General features: G+C 49.1%; 1 protein-coding gene across 16 annotated transcripts in view; it reads left to right on the forward strand.

Moving 5' to 3' along the window:
* Window positions 1-1,117: 1,117 nt before the first annotated feature.
* Window positions 1,118-17,687, forward strand: part of ryr1b (ryanodine receptor 1b (skeletal)) — a 74,584-nt gene continuing 58,014 nt past the window's right edge. For 12 of the 16 annotated variants that reach the window (XM_066703771.1, XM_066703776.1, XM_066703774.1 and 9 more), the window contains exons 1-25: window positions 1,118-1,236; window positions 6,581-6,700; window positions 7,368-7,472; window positions 7,875-7,895; window positions 9,717-9,791; window positions 9,993-10,071; window positions 10,187-10,299; window positions 10,482-10,581; window positions 10,689-10,785; window positions 10,972-11,046; window positions 11,171-11,327; window positions 11,481-11,645; window positions 11,873-11,994; window positions 12,185-12,371; window positions 12,475-12,610; window positions 12,766-12,861; window positions 13,049-13,167; window positions 13,289-13,422; window positions 13,716-13,957; window positions 14,262-14,454; window positions 14,583-14,799; window positions 14,912-15,016; window positions 15,247-15,350; window positions 17,190-17,273; window positions 17,380-17,539. In XM_066703771.1, coding sequence (XP_066559868.1) covers window positions 1,189-1,236; window positions 6,581-6,700; window positions 7,368-7,472; window positions 7,875-7,895; window positions 9,717-9,791; window positions 9,993-10,071; window positions 10,187-10,299; window positions 10,482-10,581; window positions 10,689-10,785; window positions 10,972-11,046; window positions 11,171-11,327; window positions 11,481-11,645; window positions 11,873-11,994; window positions 12,185-12,371; window positions 12,475-12,610; window positions 12,766-12,861; window positions 13,049-13,167; window positions 13,289-13,422; window positions 13,716-13,957; window positions 14,262-14,454; window positions 14,583-14,799; window positions 14,912-15,016; window positions 15,247-15,350; window positions 17,190-17,273; window positions 17,380-17,539 — 3,054 coding nt within the window. In that variant the 5' untranslated portion in view covers window positions 1,118-1,188. The remainder of the gene's footprint in view (window positions 1,237-6,580; window positions 6,701-7,367; window positions 7,473-7,874; window positions 7,896-9,716; window positions 9,792-9,992; window positions 10,072-10,186; window positions 10,300-10,481; window positions 10,582-10,688; window positions 10,786-10,971; window positions 11,047-11,170; window positions 11,328-11,480; window positions 11,646-11,872; window positions 11,995-12,184; window positions 12,372-12,474; window positions 12,611-12,765; window positions 12,862-13,048; window positions 13,168-13,288; window positions 13,423-13,715; window positions 13,958-14,261; window positions 14,455-14,582; window positions 14,800-14,911; window positions 15,017-15,246; window positions 15,351-17,189; window positions 17,274-17,379; window positions 17,540-17,687) is intronic. The other 4 variants (XM_066703775.1, XM_066703783.1, XM_066703784.1 and 1 more) reach the window with 1 other exon arrangement.

The raw sequence follows: 17,687 nt of genomic DNA on the forward strand, positions 1-17,687 counted from the left end.
CCCTGTATGCGGCGGGATGGAGTTGCTATGGGCGACAGGAGAGAGAGGGAGAGTGCCAAGAGATGACAGTTAGATGGAGATTGTGGAGGTGAGGGAGAGAGAGAGAGAGAGAGAGAGAGAGAGAGAGAGAGAGAGAGAGGTGAGGGAGAGGTGCGTGTTGCTTGTGTGTGTGTGTGTGTGTGTGTGTGTGTGTGTGTCGTATGTGGTGTGGCCCCTCTGTGTGTGTGTGTGTGTGTGTGTGTGTACGTGTACTTGGTTCTGTGAGTCCTGTGTGTGGTGTTTGTAACGTGTCCTATCAGTGTGTGTGAGTGTTTGTGTGTTGTTTGTGGTGTGTCCTTTTCTGTGTGTGAGTGTTGGTCTGTCTGTCTGCTGAAAAATGAAAGACGTCATCATGCAGAAAGTCACCTGGTCTCTCGCTGCTGCCTCCGTCTGTCTGTCTGTCTGTCTGTCTGTCATTCTGCTTGCCTGTCAGTCCATCTTGTTTTTTTTGTATGTGTAGTAGGGAGGCTGTGTACAAGGGAAGGGGGGAGTGTCTGCTTTTCATTCCTTCTGGTCTCTAGCCGTGTGAATGACTCAATTTAGTGATTGAGTTGAGGTATCCTATCTGTACCTTTTCTACAGCCTGTACACTGCTGTAACCGGACTATTCTACTGTAGTGCTGATATACTGACTGACCAACTGATGCGCTGATTGACTGACTGAAGGGAGAGAGGTAGGAGGGAAGTAGGTTGTCATGTTACTTTCATCAACCGAGATTTCTAGTTGTCAGACGAATAGGAGGGGCTTGTGTTGGGGGGGGGGCGCACCAAGCACCTGTATATGGTAAGGGGAGTGGTCTGGATTGCTAATGAGTGTGAAAGGGAGTGGGGTGGCCCCTCCCACTCCTTGAGTCGCCCGGTGAGCAAGCGAGAGAGAGAGAAAGAGAGAGAAGTGTAGAGCTGTCTGTCACTCTCCCTCACTCCACTCCACTGCACCGCACTCACTGTGTGGTGTTGGACTCTACACAGCCACCCACACACAGACAGGCACTGAGAGAAGGAGAGAGAACGACAGAGAAGGAGAGAGAGAGAGAGAGAGAGAGAGAGAGAGAGAGAGAGAGAGAGAGAGAGAGGGAAGGGAAGGTTGTCGGGAATTTTTTTTTCCTCTCCTGGTGAGGTGAGCGGTGTCACCCGTGGAGAGAGAGAAGGATGGCAGAAGGAGGGGAAGGAGAGGAGGAGATTCAGTTTCTCAGGACGGTGAGTGTTTCTAAGTGGATTTGCGATGCTTCAGAGAGAGGGAAAGGGAAAGGGCCTGAGAAGTGTACTAGTTTGTTAAACGGAGACTCTCTCTCTCTTTGTAGTGTAGTGTAGTGTGTGACGTGTCATATGGGTCCGTGTGTGTTGTGTGTATGTCAGAATGCTTTGGTTCACAGATGAGGACACTTTATTGCTGCTGCGCTGTTTGTGTTATTTGTATAGCTGTGTGTGTGAGAGTGTCTTTTGGAGCCCCTCTCTACTCTGGTTCACTGGAGTATTTTTAAACTCTGAATTCCCCATGTACTGTGCCCTACATATCAGATGGCTCTCTCGCACTCTCCCTCTCTCTCTCTCTATCTCTTTCTTTTTACTTCTCCTGTACACCGTGTGCAAGAGTGACACTTGAATCAACTTCTTCAGTATGTTTCTCTCTTACTTTCTCTGTCCATCTCTGTCTTCTGCCAGTCTGTCTGTCTTTGTCAGTTTGTAAGTTTGTATCTATAGTATGTATCTCACTATCTTTCTCGATCTTTCCTTTCCCGGCCTCTCTCTCTCTTTCTTTCTTTACCTGTGTGCCTGTCTCTGTCTCTCTCTCTTTACCTGTCTCTGTCCCCCCCCATTGTGTGTGAGTGTGGCTGTGCACTTCAGACCCTCTCTACACAGTGTGTAATCCAGTCCGTGTGAGTGACTGTGCGACTGCTCTCCTGAGCACTTCAAATTCCAGCTGCATTTACACTTATATATACATGAGTCAGCCCTGATCAACCTGTCTCCCTGTCTGTCCCTGTTGTACTGTCTCTCTGTGTCTTTGTTTTGTCTCCCTCTGTTTCTCCATCTCTCTTTCTCTGGCTCCCTGTCTCTGTTATTCCCTGACTCCTTGTCCCTATGTCTCTTCCCCTCCTCTTTATTTTTGTACCTGTCTGTCTCTCTATCCTTCCCTGTACCCGTCTGTGTATCTGTGTGCTGTTTTAAAAGCCTGTCTGTCCTCTGTCTCCATGCTGTCTGTCCCCTGCCCGAAGTGACAGCATGGATATTATCATGTAAAAGTTAGCTGCCCGTCATTACAGTGAATCTGATGCTACTGCTGTTTTGCACACTGTGTGAGTGTTTGTGTGTGAGACTGTGTGTGTGTGTGTGAGCGTGTTTGCGTGTGCAAGTGTGTGTTTAGGTAAGAGAGGGACGAGGTGGGGAGTTGGGGGGGGTAGAGTCAGATCCAGAAAGTTCCTCTCTGAGTGTGCAGACAGACAGCCGGGGTCTGTGGGGGGCACATGGGGCAGGTGGTTACCGTGTTAGCATAGACTGCTATTAATACCCTCACAGCCTGTCAGAGAGAGGAGACACACTGGACAACAGGTCTGAGAGAGGGGGTGAGAGGGGAATGGGATAAAGGGAGAGGGAGGGGGGAGAGAAGAGAGGGAGGCAGGAGGGGGGAGATTGAGGTGGAGAGGGGGAGGGACAGGGGGAAGGAGAGGGAGGGGTTAAAGAGAGATGGAGGGAAGAGAGGGAGGGGTTAGAGAGATGGAGGGAAGAGAGGGAGGATGGGGTTAGAGAGGGACAAGGGGAGAAGGTGGAGAGAAGAAGGGGGAGAGGGAGAGACATGGCGAGAGGTGAGGGGAGGGGAGGGAGGGGAGAGAAAGGGGTAGGGAAGAGAGGGAAAGAAAGATGGGGAGAGGGGAGGGGAGGGGAGAGAAAGAGGGGGAGAGAAGAGAGGGAGAGGGGGAGGGGGGTGGAAGAGAGAAAAGGGGCAGTAGAGTACAGCACAATATGGTACAATATACTGTAATACAATAAAATATTGTGAAGTACAGTACAATATGATACAATATAGCACAGTACAGTACAGCGCACTGGTGAGGAGCTGCAGTATTTGTTCTTGTGGTGTTCTGTAGGTGTTTTATATAGCCAGGCACAGGTCACAATCAGGGTCCTGGGAAAGGTCAGCTCAGGGCCAGAGTTCAGTCCAGGGCTGTGGTTAAACTAAGAGCTACTTGTTAGGACAAGGTCAATGTCTGGAGGTCACAGGCTCATGGTGGATACCCTGCTGGACCTAAGACTCTGGGGCTGGAACTAGGTTACATATTTATTTATTTACTAGTATTGTACTGTGTATAGTACTGTGCTATACAGTGTGAGTGTGCATGTACAGTAATGTGCCGTACACTGCGTGTGTGTGTACAGTATTGTGCCGCACACTGTGAGTGTGTGTTTGTGTGTACAGTACTGTGCCATACACTGTCAGGGTGTGTTTGTGTGTACCGTACTGTGCCGTACATGCTGAGTGTGTGTACAGTAAAGCAGGTGGCAGGAGTCTAGCACTAGACAATTAATCTGCAGCTCTCTCTCTCCCTCTCTCTCTGTCTCTCCCCCTCCTCCATTGCTCTGAAGGGAGAAAAGAGGAGGGGGGAGGGAGACTGGGGATGTTGGGCACGGTGGGGACAGTGGGGACTCCTGCAGAGAGAGGAAATGGTTCTAGGATATATGTTGTGGAATCTCCCAGTCTGGGAAGAGATGGAGTGCCCCAATTTCACTCGAACTCTCTGGAAATGACAGAGAGAGCAGAGCGAACGAGTGAGTGAGTGAAAAGGAAAGGAGGAGGTGAGAGGAGGAGGAGACAGAGGGAGGAGGGGAGGAGTTGATAACAGTGTAGGATTTAATGCAGCATAGTAAAGTGAATGAATGACTGAATTAATTATTATGCAGTGCAAAGTAATGGGAGTTAATATGTTATATGTATATATATATATACAGACGGAGATAGAATAAGAGTGGGGCAGTGGTAATGTGCTGCATTAAAGACACAAATACACACACACAGACCTACACATACTCACACAAATACTGACACAGACTCACACACACAGACACATACATAGTCTCTCTCACACACGCAGAGACACACAAATATCTGCAGCTCTGCGAAAAAGGGGAATGCTTGAGCAACAGGTGCAGATGCCCAAAATAGAGGCAGGCGGGAGGGAGAGGGGGAGGGTTACGCAGTGAGAGAGAGAGAGGGAGAGGGTTAGTGACAGAGCACTGGGGAAGGTGGACAGAGAGGAGTGGGTTAGGAAGTAGAGCTTAGGGTTAGAGAGACAGGTGGCTGTTTAGGGAGGGTTAGAGAGGGAGAAAAATAGGAGTTAAAGACAGAGGGAGAAGGGTAGAGAAGTCCAGTCAGTGACTCTACAACAGTCCGGGGAGTATCTGAGTGGTGTGTGTGTGTGTGCGGTATGTGTGGTGTGTGGGTGTGTGTTTGTGGGTGTGTACCTCAGTGTGACACAGTTCTTCTGACCTTCTCAACACAGCACTCACTGCAGGAGCCCAGACTGTCCCAACCAGCTTCTAAAGAGAGACAGGGAGGGGGGGAGGAAGAGAACGATAGGGGGGAAAAGTTGGAGGGGTTGGAAAAAAGAGAAAGAGGGAGGGGGGTGAAGAGAGAGAGAGAGATGGGGGCTGAAAGGGGGAATGAGTGGAGTCAGAGAGTGATAGAGGGACAGAGGGGGATGAGACGCCAATCGAGTGTACAAACTTCATGTGTTCACAAGAGCCATCTCTCCCTCCCTACTCCCTTAATCATCAGCACTTCTCCACCCATGCAGCTCTGAACTCAGATCCCCCACTCTTCTACATCAGGGCTGGGCAATTCCCATACACCATCACCAACACCATCATCATAATGGTGTTTGTTTAACAACCACAACAAATGGACAAACAAACCATATAAGAAAACTGTATTTGTCTGGCAGTCAACTCTATCCAATAGTGCAAGAAGATGTGCAGTGAAGCAACACACAGTAGTGTGGTGCAATAGAGCTGACTTGAACAGGAGGCTGTGTTGTGTTGTGTGTGGAGTGTCGTGCTGTGAGTCAGTAGTGCGCACTGCAGCGGCGCAGTTGGGGGGCTGAGAGTATTGGTGTGTAGTGTGCAGGGCAGAGAGATGTGTGTCCGTGGGAGTCAGAGCACTGAGCCTCGTTCTGCTGCTTTCGCTCGGCCTGGTGGGGAGAGGTGTGCACAGGTGACCTGTCACAGTCTATAGGAACAGTGGTGAATTGTATACAGTGGATTTACACCAACTGTGCAGTGTGTGTGTATGTGTGAATATGCAGTGCGCAGTGTGTATATGCAGTGTGTGGGGTTTGTAGCGTGTATATGCAGTGTACAGTATGTATATTCAGTGTGTGTGGTGTGTATATGCAGTGTGTGGGGTGTGTTGTGTGTATATGCAGTGTACAGTGCAAATTGGCAGTGTGCGCTGCGTGTGTTGGAGCGCCATTGCTGAGAGAGACACATTCCCATTATAAATTTAGCTTTGCAGCTGTAAGCCTATCTTAAGCTCTGCCTCCCCCCTACCTCCTGTCTCTCTCCCTGTATCCACCCAGCAGCCCAGCCTCCCCCCGGGGGGTGAGTGGTCCAGGGGAAATCCCTCAGTGGAATATCAGTATCTTTTGTGCGTATTGTGTTGTGAATGTGCTTTGGTGGGGGGGGTTAAAGACTCTCTTTGTGAATCATTGGGTGGGGGGGCACAGTGCAGTAGTGTTGTGGTAAAATAATACGTGAGTATATTGTGTGGGCCTGCATGAGGCTGCAGTTTTGTTCCCTATGACACTTTTGATTGACTGATACACTGCCTGACCGATTCACTGATTCCCTGATTGACTCTCTAAATGAGTGATTTTGTGTGTGACGAGAGAGAGAGTGCGTTTCTTGTTGACTTGAGTTGTGTCATAATGTGGTGGAGAGGATGTGGAGTTTGAGAGTCATCCTGATTCTGCTAGGTCTTTCCCCAGAAAGAACATTCCCAGAATAACAGTTTCACTGTGAACGTCAGACAGAGAGAGAAGGAAAGAGAATGAACAGAGAGGAAGAAAGTCAGAAAAAAGTATAAGAGAGAGAGAAAAAGACAGACACACTGACAGCAGCAGCTGAGAATGCCCTGTGCCTGTCATTACTGACTCACTGGTAATGAGAGAGAGGGAGAGAAGGAGGGGAAGAGCAAGATGAAGGGAGGGAGAGAGGGAGGGGAAGGGAGAGAGAAAGAGGGGAAGGGAAGAGGAGGGGAAGCGAGGAAGAGGGGAAAGGAGAGTTTGGAGAGAAAGAGAAGGGGTGGTGATTATGAGTCTACCCGTCTCTCTCTCTCAAATTCAGATTTTACACAAAGGGTTTGTAAATATTGTTTTAAAGGTGTTGTACTGGTCACTCCAGGGCCATTTTCTCCTTCTCCTTCTTTCTCTCTCTCTCTCTGTCTCTCGCTCACTCCCTGACTTCTAATTCTTTACTGAGAAGCTGAAAGGCTTTGAATGTTCATCGGTAGGTCTCTTACACCCTTTCTCCCTCTCCCTCCCCCTCTCAGGATGATGAGGTGGTGCTGCAATGCACGGCGTCAGTGCTGAAGGAGCAGATTAAGCTCTGTCTGGCCTGCGAGGGCTTCGGCAATCGACTGTGCTTCTTGGAACCCACCTCCAATGCTCAGGTAACACCTTACACACCCATGCCACCTGTCCTACCTGTCCCACCTGTCAACTGACCTGTTGACACACGTCCAATTATTGAGATGTTAAGTCTGTAAGCAGATCCTGTTGCTATAGGGCCACAGCTGTATTACTGCTGATGGACTAGTTCTATTGTTACCACTGCTAGTGCTATTACTGCTTCCAGGGGCGTAGGTTTAGTTTCTGTCAATATAGGGGGAATGCGTCCCCTACGCCTTTGGAGCCAGGCATACGTTACTGGGGGAACAATTGAACGTGCTCTCAACATTGGGGGAGACGCTTCCCCCCTAAACCTACTCCTATAGCTGCTACTATTGCTAATATCTTTTTTCCACGGGCACGAATTTGAAGTTCGAACTAAGTTCATTACAGAAAATGTTGCCTCACGTAGTTATGTGCTTGTGAACCTCCAGACCCCAAACACCTGTAGTTTTCTTTTGGTAACTACAACCAAAAGTCCGTTCATTTGCTGGACTTGAACGCTGGACTTCTAAAACTCTATCAGCTACACCCCAAGTTTGTGCGAGAGAGTGCCTGACAACTCTGTTTTTTCAGTGCATTAAAATTAATGTTTTCGAGAATTAAAATCTTTTGGCGCTTTTTCGCTCAAGAACCTTACTTTCTCCCACTCTTCCCCACTCCGAGCAGAATGTGCCCCCAGACTTGGCGATCTGTTCGCTCGTCCTGGAGCAGTCGCTGTCAGTCCGCGCGCTGCAGGAGATGCTGGCCAACACTGTGGAGATGGGCAGTGAGGTAGGAGAGGGAGGGACGGTGGGGAGGGATGGATGGGGGGGCAGAGTCAGGAGGGAGGGAGTTTGGACAGAGTAGAGTAAGGTACAACCTGGATAAGCACAGGTAGACAAGGTGTTTTATATATATATATTTATCTTTTTTTAATTTTTATTTTATTTCTTACTTTTGTTTGTATAGTTGCGATGACTTGGACTCTGACATGCTATTGCCAGTGTAACTGTTGACTTGCTTCTATTTCTTTTCTTTTCTTTATTTTTGTTAATTTCAATTGTATTTAATGTTGTGGTTCGTATAGTTGCGCTGACTCGCACTCTGACGTGCCAGTGTAACCATGTTCTTGCCTCCTGTCTCTCCCCTTCCCCTGCCCCCCACCCCACTCCCCCAACCCTCTGCCAACGATAGGCAGTCGATTTGGACAAATGGGTACGTCTCTGTTCATCGCTCATTCTGCCCATGCTGCCCATCCCTGACCCCCATCCCCTCCACTTTCCCTCAACACGTCCATCCCTAAAATCATACAATATACAAAAACATATTCTGACAGGATCTGTGGATAGTGTATATTGGATATAGAATATGAGGAACTGTTTCCATTAAAAGTCCACATATCTACATCTCTACACACAGGGCTGAATCTCTACTTTCTGATCTGGCTTCAGAATATCATCATCTCATATGCCCCTCCCACATGTCCATATAAGGAGAATTATGGCTATTTATATATACAAGCCAATGGTCAGAGTATGTTTTTCTATATTTCCACACTGGAATAGTGCTGCGCCAGTCTTCCTCCGGTCCCTGCCTCCTCACTCAGACCTTGTTCACACCTGTGTTGTGTCTGTGGTGGTATTCCAGCTGTGGAGTTGTCCTACGATGTATGAATGGTGTTCTGAGTTGGGGGTGGGGGTTTTGGTGCAGGGGGCAGGTTCCCTGTGCCAAATCTTTCCTCTGCTGCCCCCTTCCTGCTCCCCATATAGGATAGTTCTCATTTTATAAGTAGCAGTGTTAATTGGAACCGAGTTTCAACCAAAGACATTTTTTTTCCAATTAAATCCACAAAAGCGCAGCGCTACTTCGGTCAATCCCTCTGTCCCCTCTCCTCCTACTCCATCCCTCGTTTTCTCTCCACTGCCCTCCAACCTCCTCCTGCTCCTTCTCTCTCTCCGATTGGTGCCCATCCTGTTTGCGTCAGTGTGTGTCCGTGATTACCCCTCCCCTCACCTCACTTTCCTGTTTCCTGTCCCAGTGGTCTGTCCTCTTTAATGCTTCCCCGTCCCCATCCCCTGGCCTCTTGCCTCTGGACACACTGAGAATCTCTCCAGAACCCTCACCCCATCCTCACTGCCCTCACCCACCCCCACTCACCCTCACGCCTCCTTCCCAACTCATTCCCACCCAAAGAAAAATTTCCAACTCCAAACAGAAGCGTGACCCTGTATTCCCTATATACAGCCCTCCCAATCCCTGTGATGAATCCCACTAACTTTGCGGTGGGAAAATGCCCTGTTCTCCTCTCTCCAAATTTGAACCCCCTGTGACCCCTTCCCGGAACCCCCGCCAAATAAACATAATCAAATCAAATTAATAATAATAATAATAATTACTGTGTGTGTTCTGTTCTGACTAGACTAGAATTTAGGTATTGCGTTAACTCACTTAATAATAATAATTATAATAATAATAATAATTACTGTGTGTGTTTTGGCACAGTAGGAATGAGAAACCCCAGGTATTGCGTTCCCTCACTCACTTAGTAATAATAATAATATCCATAATAGTGATGATAATGTCTTCTCTTTTAAATCTCTCGGGATGGTGTGAAAGGTAAGATACTCTGGCTTTCTGTCTCTGGAGGCTGTGGTGCAGCTCACTGTCAGACTCTCTTACTGGGGCACTTAGCTATATCAATGTGATTATTATTGTTTGATTGTTTTCTATATATTTTTGTACCGACAGATTTGTATTTAAAAAAAAAAGTCCATTGCTGTTACTGTCTCACCTCATCAGCCCCAGAACTGGATTACTGTGTAGCGTGTAGCATGTATTACAGGAGTCTAGTCACTTGTGTTTAACCGACTGATACACTGAGTGACACACTGACTGACTGACTGACTGACTGGTTCAGTGTCAGTGCCATGTGAGGGCCTGTCCTGCAGCGCCCTCCAGTGGGGCAGCAGTGTGTTGTCTGTGCTGTGGGTGCAGTGCCAGCTGTGTAACACCTGTGTGTTGTGTCTCTGCGCTCAGTCATCCCAGGGAGGAGGCCACCGGACCCTGCTGTATGGCCACGCCATCCTGCTGCGCCACTCCCACTCCGGCATGGTGAGGCATCGCCACACTTACACTGAGCCAACACAGACATACACGACATCTTTGATTGGGCATTGCTATTGAGGGCTTTAACACTGTCTCTCTTCTCTTTATCCCTGTCTCGTTCTCCTCTCTCACTCCCCTCTTCTCCCTCTTTCGCTCCCTGTCTCTATCTTTCTCTCCTCCAATAACTCCCCCCTTCTCCCCTCTCAGTACTTGAGCTGTCTCACCACATCTCGATCCCTCACTGACAAGCTGGCATTTGATGTGGGGCTCCAGGAAGATGCCACAGGTAGGCTGGGGAGTTGGTGTCACTGTACATCATATAACTCACTGTTGGCTTTATTATTATTATTATTATTAATAAACAACTTAGCAAAGCAGTAAAATAAATTATACATTTCCAGGCGAGGCGTGCTGGTGGACGATCCACCCAGCATCCAAGCAGAGGTCAGAGGGTGAGAAGGTCAGGGTGGGAGATGACCTCATCCTGGTCAGCGTGTCCTCGGAGAGATACCTGGTGAGCTCCCAATTCGTTTACAACCCTCTGATATGATGAGCCCAAACTGAGAGCAATGAGAATCAATCCATGCATTATTTTAGAAAGTCGAATTGGAACAAGAGGCAAGGTTAAGATTTAGGTGTTGAGAATGAGGCTTGAGCCTGTATCCTTCTTGTCCTCTCATCCTCTTGTCCCTGCAGCACCTGTCCTATGCCAGTGGGGACCTGATGGTGGATGCCTCCTTCATGCAGACTCTGTGGAACATGAACCCTGTGTGCTCCGGTTGTGAACTGGCTGAGGGTGGGTTGGCACTGTCTCTCCCCTCACACTCTCCTTTAACACTCATACACACACACGCACACAAACTCTCACACACTCTCTCTCTCTATCTTTCTCTTTCTCTCCAGGGTTCCTGACAGGTGGTCATGTCCTCAGATTGTTTCATGGACACATGGACGAGTGTCTGGCCATATCCGCCACAGAGCAGGGAGAGGAGCAGCGCCGGTGAGACTGACTGACTGATATACTGACGGACTGGATGAACTAACAACTGACTGACTGACTGACCATCCAGCTGACTGATTCATTGACTGACTGACTGACTGTATGTATGTATGTATGTATGTATGTATGTATGTACACTCTTAGGAGGCACTTTATGAACATGTTTGTCTGTCTGCTTGATTCCAGGCAAGCCCACTATGAGGGTGGGGCCGTCTGTAGCCACGCCCGGTCATTATGGAGACTGGAGCCCTTGCGGATCAGGTGAGGAGACTTGAACAGTAAGGGTGTGTGGATGTGTGTGTGTGTGTGTGTGTGTGTGTCCCTCCCCTCACTTCCCCTCTCTGTGTGCCTGCTGCTGAGGTGTGTCCTTGCTGTCTTGCTGTAGCTGGAGCGGGAGCCACATGAAGTGGGGCCAACCATTCCGCGTGCGTCACGTGACCACAGGCCGGTACCTGTGCTTGGAGGAGGAGAAGGGGCTGATGGTGGTGGACCCCGAGAGGGCCAACACAAAAATGTCTGCATTCTGCTTCAGAGCCAACAAGGTGAGAGGTTGGGAACAGTCTGTCCATGTGTGTCTCAGTGTCTCTGTGTCTGTATGTTCACCTGTCTGACTGATTGTCCTCTTTGTTACACCCGCCCTCCTCTGACCTCCCACCTCCCTCTCCTCCAATTCCTCGCTCTGTCTCCCCCTGCAGGAAAAGTCAGAGGTGACCCCTAAGCGTGATGTGGAGGGCATGGGCTCACCGGAGATAAAGTATGGCGAGTCCATGTGCTTCGTGCAGCACGTGTCCACCGGGCTGTGGCTCACCTACGCAGCTGTGGACGCCAAGTCAGCGCGGCTTGGGCCCCTCAAGAGAAAGGTAACTCAACACACTGCACTGCACTACGCTGTGCTGGACTACGCTAAACTCACTACAGTAAACTACAGTATAGTACTCTAGAATATACTGCAATAAAAGACACAAAACTACATTTCACTATACTACACTGCTCTGCACTGCACAACAGGCATTGATAAGTTGATAAGTAACTCTCACTCACTCTCTCTCTCTCTCTCTCTCTCTCTCCCTCTCCCTCCCTCCCCCAGGCGATCCTGCACCAGGAGGGTCACATGGACGATGCTCTCTCTCTGTCTCGCTCTCAGCAAGAGGAGTCTCAGGCGGCCCGCATGATCTACAGCACTACCGGACTCTTCACTCAATTCATCAAGTACGACTCCTGGATCTGTACCTGCACACACACTTATCTTGACCTGTTCAGTGCTCACGTGTGCCTATAAGCATGTACCTCTCACACCTGAATACTCATTGCTCCCTGTACACACATTCACACCTGGACTCGGTCACTTGCGGCTGTGCACACACTCACCTGTACCTGTCCACATGCTCCGTCCTGGCAGGGGTCTGGACTCCCTCACTGGGAAGAACAAAGCAGGTGGCACGGTAAGCCTGCCAATGGACTCTGTGGTGCTCAGCCTGCAGGACCTCATCCACTACTTCAGACCGCCTGAGGAGGAGCTGGAGCATGAGGAGAAGCAGACCAAACTGCGCTCCCTCAGGAACAGACAGAACCTGTTCCAGGAGGAGGTGAGGGGGAGTCACACAGTACACCTGTCCAGTTTGCAATTTATGTTTACGTCTGCAGAGTATTCCAGAATATGAAAGTTTCTCTCTCTCTCTCTCTGTGTAGGGTATGATCACTCTGGTGCTGGACTGTATTGACCGTCTAAACGTGTACAACACAGCAGCACACTTCTCTGAGTTCGCGGGCGAGGAGGCGGCCGAGTCCTGGAAGGAGATTGTCAACCTGCTGTACGAGCTGCTGGGTATGCAGAGCACACCACACCCATAGCAGTAGCTGTAGTAGCAGTGTAATGCAGTAGTAGTAGCAATAAAAACAATAGTTTTAGCATTCTCTCTCCCTCTCTGCCCTTCTCTCTCTATATCTCACTCCTTCCCTCCCTCTCTCTCTCTCTCCCAGCCTCTCTGATCAGGGGGAACCGTGCCAATTGCGCTCTGTTCTCTGACAACCTGGACTGGGTGGTCAGCAAGCTGGACCGGCTAGAGGCCTCCTCAGGTATTGACCCCCCTCCCTGCCTCACTCTCCTGCTGTTGCTCCCAGCTCTTTCTGTCTCTGTCGTGCTGCTTCTCTCCATTTCTCTCTCTCTCTCACTATCTTAATACAGTGAATGAATCATTCTTTTTCTGACCCTCTCTTTCCCCTCTGCCTCTCCCCCTCTCTCCTTCCCTCTCTCTCTCTGTAGGGATTTTGGAGGTGCTGTATTGTGTGCTGATTGAGAGTCCAGAGGTTCTGAACATCATCCAAGAGAACCACATCAAGTCCATCATCTCCCTGCTGGACAAGCATGGTCGCAATCACAAAGTCAGGCATCACACCTGTACAACACTACACCACATCTGTACAGCACACCTGTATAACACTGCACCACACCTGTACACCTCTAACCCGCCCTCTCTCTCTCTCTGTCTGTGCCTGGTGGCAGGTGCTGGATGTGCTGTGCTCTCTCTGTGTGTGTAACGGTGTGGCTGTGAGGTCCAATCAGAACCTCATCACTGAGAATCTGCTTCCGGGTCGTGACCTGCTACTGCAGACCAACATCATCAACTATGTCACCAGGTAACTTCCTGTTCTGGGAGAAGGAGGAGTCAGTGACCTTTGTGGCGAAAAGTAACATCTTTTACTCCCATCCCTCTTCCTCTACCCCATATTCACCCATCCTTCTTACCCTCCCTTCCTCCTTCCTCCTGCCCCTCTACCTCCATCTCCTTTTTGTCTCCCTGCCTCTCTCTCTCTTTCCCTGTCCAATTCCCCTCCCTCTCCTCCCTCCACCCCCATCTATATTCCTTTCCCTCTCACTCCCCTCTATCTCCTCTCTCTCTCTCTCTCTCTCTCTCTTTCTCTCCACATAGTGTGAGGCCCAATATTTTCCTGGGGACGTGTGAGGGCTCCACCCAGTACAAGAAATGGTATTTCGAGGTGATGGTGGATTATGTGGAGCCCTTCGTCACGGCTCAGGCCACTCACCTGCGTGTGGGCTGGGCTCTCACTGAGGGCTACAGCCCCTATCCAGGCGGGGGTGAGGGCTGGGGAGGCAACGGCGTGGGGGACGACCTCTACTCTTATGGCTTCGATGGGCTGCACCTGTGGTCAGGTGAGCAGAGGGGTGGAGCTGGGTTGAGGGATGCGAGGGGCTGGGGTTGTGGACAGCGGAGTGGGAGTGATAGAGCAGTTGGTATTTTTTTACTCCTTAACTCTCCTTCCTCTTCCTCTCCTTCTCCTTCTCCGCTCTTCCCTTTTCTCCGTCCCGAATCCCACTCTATCTCTCTCTCCCCCTAAACCCCTTCTTTCCTTCTCCCCTCCCTCTCCCCTCTTCCCCCTTCCCTCCCTCAACCCCTTGCCTCCTCTCCCTCCCCTCTCCCACCACCGACCCTCCTTCCCCCCCTCCCTGTTCCCAGGCCGAGTTCCGCGGCCGGTGGCATCCCCTGGTCAGCACCAGCTGTGTGCGGACGATGTGGTGAGCTGCTGCCTGGACCTCAGCGTGCCCAGCATCTCCTTCCGCATCAACGGGCACCCGGTGCAGGGCATGTTTGAGAACTTCAACCTGGACGGGCTGTTCTTCCCCACTGTCAGCTTCTCCGCTGGTGTTAAGTAAGACACTGGGGCACACTGGGACAGAGACTGGGAGGGACTGAGAATGTGGGGGCGCTGGGCAGACATCATCATCTACACATGAAAATAACAACCCTTCTCTCTCTCTCTATCCCACCCCTCCTCAGGGTGCGCTTCCTACTGGGCGGTCGGCATGGCGATTTCAAGTTCCTGCCCCCCCCGGGCTACGCCCCGTGCTACGAGGCCCTTCTGCCCAAGGAGCGCATGCGCATCGAGCCCATCAAGGAGTACAAGCACGACTTCAACGGAGTCCGGAACCTGCTGGGGCCCACGCAGTCCCTCAGCCATACCGCCTTCACTCCCTGCCCCGTGGACACCATACAGGTACCACACCGGACTGGATTGTGCAGTAATACACACAGTGCACTGTACACACTGGGCGGCGCTGTAAGCTGTGAATGAAGCCTCTAGTGCATCAAGCTGTGCTGTGTTCCAGATCGTTCTGCCCCCTCACCTGGAGCGCATCCGGGAGAAGCTGGCGGAGAACATCCACGAGCTGTGGGCCGTGACGCGCATCGAGCAGGGCTGGACTTACGGGATGGTGACTGAGCACTGCGCCGGACACAGTTATAACTACTGAATGCTGCACCGAGCGCTGCAGTAAACACATAGAACAGATACAAAATACAAATAATTGATCATCGTAATAAGTATAAGAATAATGATCAGAAGGATCACTGATGATGATGATGATGATTATAATAAGTTATAAAGTGTCTCTTTCTCTGCCCATCTCTCCCACTCTCTGCATCCTCCTTCTCTCTCCCTCAGTTCCGTGATGACAATAAGAAACTGCACCCCTGCCTGGTGGACTTCCAGCACCTCCCTGAGCCCGAGAGGAACTACAACCTGCAGATGTCAGGAGAGACGCTGAAGTGAGTGTGTGTGTGAGTGTCTGTATGCACTGTGTGTGTGTGTGTGTGAGTGAGTGAGTGGCAGTAGGGAAAAGCAAAAATTAGGTGAGGGATAAAGAAATGACAGAGGGAAATATAACCAGCGACAATAATGAACACGTGCCATTTCATGACGTAGAACAGGCACATAGTGAAGGACAGGCAGAGTATAGAAAACATTTAAAATTAGATAGCTGAAACTCACGAAGACTATCCAACAGATACTTTTATTAGCGATGCTGAAATTAAGTGATTTATAGTTTGTGGATCATGTACACAGCCAGATTAAGAACAGGGCAGTTAATGATTTTCGTAACATTATTATATCATTGCACAACAAAAGCAGGTGTGCGACTATATATAATAACATGGAAATTATTCGCCAAAACTTGATTCGGTATATTGTGAATTGTGAATCTTGTTGGTTATTTGGTAGTCACAGCAAATTTGGGTTTTAAGACTGCTTGGGCTAAAGGAAAGGTCTCATGAAATTACACAGATGCATAATAATGATGCATGTATTGTGTATGGCCACTGCACACCTAGCGCACAGTAGATACACAAATAGAAGCACAAATCCATAAGGAAATGACATTTTAGAGACAAGTCTTGAAATGGGTAGTTAGTGTGACATTAACAGCTTGCCTTTCCTGGGACACAGGGGAACTCTTTGTGATGGAAATGCCTTCTCTTTCGTCAGCTCCTAGCAGATTAAGATCCAGGGCTTAAACAACTAATAGAACAGGGGCAATACTGAACAATACCCAAGCCCCTACAAATGAAATTATCAAAATTCTGTCAAAAAGTATTGAAGGAGGTATCATAATCGAATAAAACAGGCTTAATTCTGTTCCATAGTAATAGACGCTATTAAGGACATTAGTAAGGCTGACTAAATGAGACAACTTTTCCATTATGTCAGTGTTGACTATGAAAATGACAGACCAAGTGCTATAACGATACACAAAATTTTTTTTAGATTTTGTTGAAGTTGCAACGGGGCTGAAAAGATCATCTTGAATGCTTCCATTTGTTTCTCTGACAGTCCTTCAATGCAAAATTCATAAAACCGTCAATGGTGTCTCTAAAATATTACCACGAGAAACAGCTGATCTTGTAAAAGCAGCAAAGTAAAAATGCCGCTGAAACACTGACAGCTGAATTTGACAATGCTAAAGACACTGCCAGTTCTCTTGCAGTAAAAGATTAGAGACAGACGGACCCCTAACAAAAAATTAAAATGAAGCTATTTTATTAATGTTTGCATATTGTACTGCAGCAGCTAGTAACCGATGATGTGGCATAGAGGCAGTTGCAGGCCTGCAGAGATTTGAAATTCTGCAACCAGAGATTCTCCTGTCAGTAACAGATAATGAGCTTCTCGAAAAAGCAAAAGATTTCCATTAAGCACAGAGAGACATATCGCCCTCGTTTCCAAAAGTTTCCAGACATCTCTAAGCAGTGAAATTTAAAAAATCAATTTGATCAAAGAGCTAGCCCACCTCATCATTCTTGAAAATATGGCACTATCGACTTCTTTCCCTGACATTTGCATGGCCTGTTTTTAGTTTCTAACCTCTCCTGTTGGAGCTGCCACTGCTGAGAGACTATCTTTCAAACTGAAGCTTATTAAAACCTACTCAAGAAGTAAAATGTGTCAAGAAAGACTATCGGGACCAGCTTTGTTGTGCACAGAACAAGTATGCCACTGTGTGTGTGTGTGTGTGTGTGTGAGTGTGTGTGAGATAGTTTTGAGGTGTATCTGTTTTGTCCTTCTCCCTATCCCTCTCTCTCTTTCCATCTCTCTCACACTGTCTGTAGGACTCTGCTGGCTCTGGGCTGCCATGTGGGAATGGCGGATGAAAAGGCTGAAGAGAACCTCAAGAAGATTAAACTGCCCAAAACGTAAGAGCACCCTCTGACACCCCCACTACACACTGACCCCAGTACAGCAGTCCAGCACAGTTAAGTACAGTACAATACTAACTGAATGATTGATTGCCCCCCATAGGCATATAATGAGCAGTGGGTACAAACCTGCTCCTCTGGACCTGTCCCACGTCAAGCTGACCCCCGCCCAGAACACGCTGGTGGACAGGCTTGCTGAGAACGGACACAACGTGTGGGCCAGGGACAGAGTCCGGCAGGGCTGGACCTACAGCATCGTCCAGGTCAGTCTATCTGTCGGACTCTCTCTACTGACCGCACACTATTTTTTGCAGGGACTCACCATTCTGTCTGTGTGTGTGTGTGTGTGTGTGTCTGACCACTCCCACTGTCTGTCTGTTCCACCCTTCTGACTGGTCTCTCTCTCCATCT

Source organism: Amia ocellicauda, chromosome 5 (genome assembly GCF_036373705.1).
Source record: "Amia ocellicauda isolate fAmiCal2 chromosome 5, fAmiCal2.hap1, whole genome shotgun sequence".
NCBI classification, from domain to species: domain Eukaryota; kingdom Metazoa; phylum Chordata; class Actinopteri; order Amiiformes; family Amiidae; genus Amia; species Amia ocellicauda.